Genomic DNA, 8,171 nt, shown 5'->3' on the forward strand with positions numbered 1-8,171 from the left:
CACACTCTCTAAAAAAAATCAATGAAAAAATATCCTTGGGTGAGGATTAATTTTAAAAAAAACTTTTTTTCCTTATAGACCAATGATTTCAAATGAGTGGGTACTTCATTTTTCATAGATGCTATAAGAAAAGCTAAAACACGGAAACTCTAGGAACTGTGCAAGCACTTATTAATTATTCTACTAATATATAAGAACAAATATGTACTCAGAGAATCGTATGTATCCTATGCAATTTGTCTCATTTTTAAAAATATGTTTTTAGCCTTAGCTGGTTTGGCTCAGTGGATAGAGCGTCAGACTGAGGACTGAAGGGTCCCGGGTTGGATTCCGGTCAAGGACACATGTCGGGTTGCGGGCTCCATCCCCAGTCGGGGGCATCAGGGAGGCAGCCGATCAATGATTCTATCTCATCATTGATGTTTCTCTCTCTTCCTCTCTAAAATCAAGAAAAATGTATATTAAAAATATGTTTTTATTTATATTAGAGAGAGGAAGGGAGAGGAGGAGAAAGATAGAAACATCCTGATCGGTTGCCACCTGCATGCCCGTGACTGGGGATCGAGCACACACCCCCGGCATGTGACCTAGACCGGAATCCAATCCCCGACCCTTCAGTCCTCAGGCCGACTCTCGCCACTGAGTCACCCCGCTACTGGTGACCAAGCCCGCAACCCGGGCTCGTGCCCTGACCGGGAATCGCACTGGTGAACTCTCGGTTCCCGGGTCTACGATCAACCACTGAACACCGCGCCCGGGCTCATTTAATCTTACCTAGAAGAACACTATGAGAGAGAAGGCAAACAATTAATAAATACTAGAACGGGAGCCTAATTTGCATTCCAAACTCAAAGTTCTACCATAACATGAAATCGGAATCGGGAAGAATCAGTTATTTTTAATTTCGTCAGCTGAAACAATGAACGGCAGATAAATCTCGCGATACTATGGAAACTACTACTCCCGGCATGCCACGCCGCTTCTGTACATGAGCCTATGCCTGTAGGTCTGGAGGACCCGGCATGCCTTGAGGCGCGAAAGGCCACCTGGGCATCGTAGTTCTCCTGGACGCCTAGCGGTACTGCCGTGCCAGCGCGGCGGCGGCTGCGGCTTTCCGTGTCAGCCTGCGGTTCCGTGTGGGTGAGCTGAGGCGGAGGAAAGGGCGTGAACTGGAAGCGGGTGAGTTGGCGCGGTCTACGCGGTAAAGGCAGGTGGCTCCTCGGCACAGGGCTGAGTCAAGTAAATGGACTCGTGTGGTTGCCTCTCCGGAGACACCGTTATCGTTGCGCCCGCAACAGCAAGGTGAGGAGAAGCCGGAGACCGGCCCTAGCCTAGCGCCCGCTCTCGCCCTCAGCGCCCGCCGCCATCTCCACCATGCAGTCCCGGGAAGACGCCCCACGCTCCCGCCGCCTCGCCAGTCCCCGCGGTGGGAGGCGGCCCAAGAGGATTTCCAAACCGTCCGTGTCGGCCTTCTTCACGGGCCCGGAGGAGCTGAAGGACGCGGCCCACTCTGCAGCCCTGCTGGCTCAGCTCAAGTCCTTCTATGACTCTCGGCTGCTGTGTGATGTGACCATCGAGGTGGTGACGCCTGGCAGTGGGCCTGGCACGGGCCGCCTTTTCTCCTGCAACCGGAACGTGCTGGCTGCCGCCTGCCCCTACTTCAAGAGCATGTTCACCGGCGGCATGTACGAGAGCCAGCAGGCGAACGTGACCATGCATGACGTGGATGCCGAGTCCTTTGAGGTGCTGGTCGAATACTGCTACACCGGTCGCGTGTCCCTGAGTGAGGCCAACGTGGAACGCCTTTACGCGGCCTCCGACATGTTGCAGCTCGAGTACGTGCGGGAAGCCTGTGCTTCCTTCCTAGCCCGCCGCCTGGACCTGGCTAACTGCACTGCCATCCTCAAGTTCGCCGATGCCTTTGGCCATCGCAAGCTGCGCTCGCAGGCCCAGTCCTTCATAGCCCACAACTTCAAGCAGCTCAGCCAGATGGGTCCGATTCGGGAGGAGACTCTGGCAGATCTGACCCTGGCCCAGCTGCTGGCTGTCCTGCGCCTGGATTGTCTAAACATAGAGCATGAGCAGACCGTGTGTCACGTTGCCTTGCAGTGGTTGGAGGCGGCTCCCAAGGAGCGGGGTCCCAGTGCTCTGGAAGTCTTCAAGTGTGTCCGCTGGACACATTTCGCTGATGAAGATCAGGATTATCTGAAAGGGCTGCTAACCAACACCACTGTGAAGAAGTACTGTCTGGACCTTATTGAAGGGGCTCTGCAGATGCGATATGGTGACATGATGTACAAGTCTGTGGTGCCAAAGCCAGACGGCGGCAGCAGCAGCAGCTCTGCTGTATACGCAGCAGAAAATCCACCCCAGAGGTTGGGTGCGTGTGCCAAGAAGATGGTGATTTTCTTTGGTCACCCTAGAGATCCCTTTCTGTGCTGTGACCCCTATTCCGGGGATATTTACAAAGTGCCCTCACCTTTGACCTGCCTTGCTCACACTAGAACTGTAACCACCTTAGCCGTCTGTATCTCTCCAGACCATGACATCTATCTAGCTGCTCAGCCCAGGAAAGACCTCTGGGTGTATAAACCAGCCCAGAATAGTTGGCAGCAACTTGCAGATCGCTTGCTCTGTCGTGAGGGCATGGATGTGGCCTTCCTCAATGGCTACATTTACATCTTGGGTGGGCGAGACCCTATTACTGGACTTAAATTGAAGGAAGTGGAATGCTACAGTGTTCAGAGGAACCAATGGGCACTGGTGGCTCCACTACCCCATTCTTTTATCTCCTTTGACCTAATGGTAATTCAGAACTACCTTTATGCTCTCAACAGTAAGCGCATGTTCTGCTATGATCCTAACCACAATATGTGGCTGAAGTGTGTTTCTCTTAAGCGCCATGACTTTCAGGAAGCCTGTGTCTTCAATGATGAGATCTATTGTATCTGTGACATCCCGGTCATGAAGGTCTACAATCCAGTCAGAGGAGAATGGAGGCAGATTAATAATATTCCTTTGGTGTCAGAGACCAGCAACTATCGGATCATCAATCATGACCAAAAACTGTTGCTGATTACCTCACGCACCCCACAATGGAAAAAGAATCGAGTGACCGTGTATGAGTATGACATTAGTGGAGACCAGTGGATTAATATTGGTACCACATTGGGCCTCTTCCAATTTGATTCCAACTTTTTCTGCCTCTCAGCTCGTGTTTATCCTTCCTGTCTTGAGCCTGGTCAGAGTTTCCTCACTGAGGAAGAGGAAATACCAAGTGAATCTAGTACTGAATGGGATTTAGGTGGATTCAGTGAGCTAGATTCTGAGTCAGGAAGTTCAAGTTCTTTATCTGATGATGATTTGTGGGTACAGGTAGCACCTCAGTGAAATGCACAGGATCAGCAGGGTTTGTTATAGATAGGTTGAAATACTAAGGTATTTTTATTGCTTTGGAAAGTATCTAAAAGATAGACCCTTTCCCTTTACTGGAAAAAAAGTTGATTAATTTCAGGTTTTCTTTAGAAAGGGCATTATTTGAAATACTAATGTAATTTAAGGTTAGAGAATTTAAGCACTCCAAAAATAAACCTATTTAATAATTTACTGTTCTAAAAATCCAATATTGTTTGGTTATTTAATATGTCTATATTTGACTATGATAATTTTGCCTTCCATTCTGTTTAGTGCCACAAGTACAGTAACTGCAATTTTAATTTTTAAAATAGCTGAATAGGGATTACTAGATAGGGTTTTGAAAGCATATATTTTTCTTCAGAACAGTGTAGTAGAATTCCAAAACTTTAAACTAGTATGTTTATACAACATGTGTTCTAACTTAAATATAATCTGCTAAATTTCAGTTATTTCCTCCCCTTTCATGAAGGAAAAAGATGCATATATGTTTAATGTGACTGAATGTAATATTTATAATGTGAAGGAATGTAATGCTGTACAGAATGGCCATAAGCTCACTGGTATGAAAACAACAAAAAAACCCCACAGGATTCTACTGTTGGAAAAGAAATTCCAGTTTTAAATTTGTAATATATAATGTGTATTTGCAAATAGTGACCAAGTTTCCATCTAAAAAGAATTCCATTCTAGCAGTGTCACTAATCATCTACAAAACTTAAAAAACAAACAAAAACAAAACCCCAATAACTTGCTTTGTAGGTTCATGTGTTTTATCTATACTTGGTACATGCTTCATTGATTCAGAGGAACAATCCTTTTGTCCATTGGATGTGATTGTGTAAACTTTTATTCATTGTCTTAAAAAGTTATTGTGATTCTTAAAATATTTTGACTGTATAGTTTTGGTGTTCAGCTTACAAGATTTAGCAAGATTTGATTATTCTTTACTGTTTTGTGAGGTAATATAGGTTTTGAAAATATGTATAAGCTAAGGACAGTATTTTATTGATTAGTAGTTATTGTACCTATCAAAATCAAGTGCCGGCAAAGAACTTTAAAACTTTAAGTTTTAAGTATAGAATTGTTTTGTGTAGCACTGAAATATTGTCAGTTTTGTAAGTCACTAAATGTTATTAGTAGCTTAAAGGTATTTTTGTATTAAAAGTTTACAGTTAAATAACATACGTGGATGATGGCTTTTGGGGCCAGTAGTGAAAGTATATTCATCTAAAATATTTCCCTAAGCAGTGGAATATATGGTTATTTTATTAGGGTATTTGTATCTGTTCTGAGTTTCTCTGTGAATTAATGCTTTAGTCTTTGTTTCTGTCACTATGTAAGGAAAAGTCCAGAAGTAGACTAAATCACATAAAACTGACATTGTTAAATACTAGAAAATATAAATGCTTACCTCTTAAGATGTACTAGATATTGTTATTATTCATAATAAATGACCAGATGCTTATAGTGTATAAAATTACCTATACCCAATTAGCATTAGCTTCCTAAATCTTTATTTAATAACATGCTAATTCCTATTTGCTAGTGACAGAATGCTAACATTTCATACACCGTGGCAGAATACTAAGGCATGTGCTCTCTCAGGTGGGAAACAGAATTTTTGAATGATATACTATCATATGAAAATAAAGAGAGGGAGACAGGCAAGTTTTTAAAAAAAGTATTCGAAGGCATTTTTATGTGCCATTTGAAGATTTTGCAGAACATTCCTGTTTATTTTTGATGAAATAAGATGCTTGTCTTAGCAGTATGTGTTCCTTCAAAAGGTCAGTTACGCTTTCAGTTGCCTAAGGCTAAATTTTGTTCCATTTGATATCAGGGTTGTTCTAAGCACTGTACTTAACACAAAGCCCTTTCTCAGTAGTCCTTTTTTTTCCAACTTTTTCTTCACCAGTGACTTCTTTTGATAGCTTTCTGTTTTTTCATGTTGAAAAAGGACAATTGGTAATTCATCCAAATTATTCATCTATAGTTTATATAAGACAAATTCTCCAGGTTGCCATTTTCAACCTTTCAGTTAAAGCCTAAGCTAAATGGTAGTAATATCTTTGTTTACAAAGAGGTTTTCTTAGGAAGAATTTTGGTTTCGTGATATATTTGTGAATTAGGGAATAGATGTTAATCATTATTTTATAGATAAGTGATTTGTATGTGATTAGTAACAAATAAAACTGGTATTAAATCCCAGACTTTCAGACTTTTTAATTCATTGTTTCTGCTGAATGTATGCAACACTTGCTTGTGCAGTGAATGACATAACTAGCAGTGTTGAAATCCCTTTTTGATAGAAAAGCATCCTTGCCTTAGTTTTCCAATTATCACATCTTTTAGCAAATTCTTGATATAATGTTGTTTGCAGGATTACTATTTATAAGATTTAGAGTAACTGTAATTATTTTTTTATCTGTTCCCATAATCTGAAAAGCTAAAAGAGTCCAAATTTTTGCAAGTTCTTTTTAGTTAAAATAATAAATGGCATTATGATTCCAAAAGGATGAAGTAGAAATTAATTTAGCAATAAGCTTGTCTATATATGGATTAGAGATTGAAATTAAATAGCTCTTTTTATCATTTTTAATTGAGCTGGAATTAAAAAATTATCTGTACCTGATCTTGTTGAGAATATGGGAATAGCTTTCTTTTTTTTAATCACTTGGGGATATCCATTTATCTTTAGAGAAAGGGTGGAAGGGAAGGAGGGAGTGAGGGAGAGAGAGAGAGAGAAATACATCAACTGGTTGCCTCCTGCCCATGCCCTGTCCGGGGCCGGGGATAGGACCTGCAACTGAGGTACATGTTCTTGACTGGGAATAGAACCCACTACCCTTGGGTCCACAGGTTGACACTCTAACCACTGAGCAAAACCAGCCAGGGCTCTGGGGAAAGCTTTTGATCCATTCCCCCAAAGGCATATATATTCATAATTTTATATTTTCAATTATTTATGACACTTTTGAAGTTCATCAGACTCAAGGTAAGAGCACTTGTGACAGTCTCTTCTTCCCATACCTGTTTAAAAACTTCTACACACTTTTCATTATTCTAATTAACTTTAAAGGAACATTTATTTAGTAAATTTGATAAAGCAGGATAGTATTAAGAGGCAGAATTTATAGAAAATGTGACTACCACTAGAATCCCAAGGGAATTAATGTTATTTCTTGAACCTAGAGGGTTTAATAATCAATTTAATAATAATATAAAAATCAATTTAGCCCTGACCGGTTTGGCTCAGTGGATAGAGCGTCGGCCTGTGGACTGAAAGGTCCCAGGTTCGATTCCGGTCAAGGGCATGTACTTGGTTGCGGGCACATCCCCTGTGAGGAGTTGCAGGAGGCAGCTGATCAATGTTTCTCATCGATGTTTCTAACTCTCTATCCCTTCCCCTTCCTCTCTGCAAAAAATCAATAAATATATATTTCTTAAAAATCAGTTTAATAAAATTATAAAAATTTATAATAACAAAACAAAAGATCCTGTTCACAAAAGCTGCCAAACCTCAGAATACCATGGAGGCAATAGGTTTCATGCAGAATAGGGAGAAGGACCACCTCCTTGACTCTGAACCAGTTGTCGCCTGGGTCTGTTTCATTAAACTTCCATTCCTCACATCTTTAACTTTGGAGACTTAATGTGGTCCTAGGCACAGGAAGAGTGGGGAACAGATGTTTTGTATAACATTTCATCTATATCTGAAATATATTTTCTCTTAAAACAACCTACCCTATGGGGTGTCTCCTATCACTAATGGAGTCAACCTTTTACATAGTTACCTCCAAAGCTAAAATTGCTGCTTACGGCCACCATATCTCAATTAAGAATGTTATTTTGGGATACACTTTGTTAATTCTGGGAACAGTTAAAAAGGACTTACTGTAAATTTCAGGCAAAGTATTTCTTCCAAAACGGATGTGTTTTTGCCTTAAAGAAAGAGTACAGCCAGAACTCTCAGTTGTAAGCAATATTACCTTAATTTAGATTTAAGAAAGTAAAATAGAATTTTTTGCCCATTGTAACTGAAAAAATCCAGCAATGGCACTCATTCCAGGCACAGCCTGAACTAGAATCTCAGTGACTTCAGGGATTTCTTTGTACAGGGAAGATACCACAGATGCTTTCTCTCACCTTATACATTAGTTAGGATTCAGGTGTGGTTATATATACAGAGGCCCTGTAGTTGTTTTAATAAGACAGACTTTTCTGATAGAAAAATTCAATCCATTATGTTGACTCTGATTTAGAAAGTCATCTGAGACCAGGCTTTTCCTGTTATGCTATCCTCAGAGTGTTGTCCTGGTCTACATGGTGCAAGCTGGTTCCCCATCATGTTCATATTCCAGTCATCAAGAATAGGAGAGGGCATGACACTTCCCTATAAGGGAAGTTGTACACATCACTTCCAGTCACATGACATTGGTCAAATCTTAACTACAATGGACACACCTTGTTGCAAAAGTGCACGGGAGGCACAGTTTTATTTTGAGTCAACATGTATAAAGTTAAAATTCAGGAATTTCTTCTTATAGAATGGGGGAGAAAGACTATTAGGTTAAATAGCAATCTGACATTGCTATTTAACCATGTGTCAGGCCAGATTTTATCACATGGCAGCCAAAATGATAACACCATCTCAGGGGTTATTGCAGTTGACACAACATACACCAGGCTTCCCACCATGGAAAGACTTCTGGAGCTCCCTGGGCTCCTGCTGTTGCCCTGCACAGAAAAGGCAA

At 41.3% G+C, this 8,171-nt stretch overlaps 1 protein-coding gene across 1 annotated transcript; it reads left to right on the forward strand.

Moving 5' to 3' along the window:
• The first annotated feature begins 852 nt into the window (after positions 1-852).
• On the forward strand, positions 853-5,625 carry LOC102775499 (kelch repeat and BTB domain-containing protein 6). Its single transcript, XM_006779631.2, has one exon. The coding sequence runs from the start codon at positions 1,375-1,377 to the stop codon at positions 3,388-3,390; it is 2,016 nt and encodes a 671-aa protein (XP_006779694.2). The 5' UTR covers positions 853-1,374; the 3' UTR covers positions 3,391-5,625.
• The last annotated feature ends 2,546 nt before the right edge of the window (positions 5,626-8,171 follow it).

The sequence above is a fragment of the Myotis davidii genome, unplaced genomic scaffold (assembly GCF_000327345.1).
Source record: "Myotis davidii unplaced genomic scaffold, ASM32734v1 scaffold105, whole genome shotgun sequence".
Taxonomy (NCBI): domain Eukaryota; kingdom Metazoa; phylum Chordata; class Mammalia; order Chiroptera; family Vespertilionidae; genus Myotis; species Myotis davidii.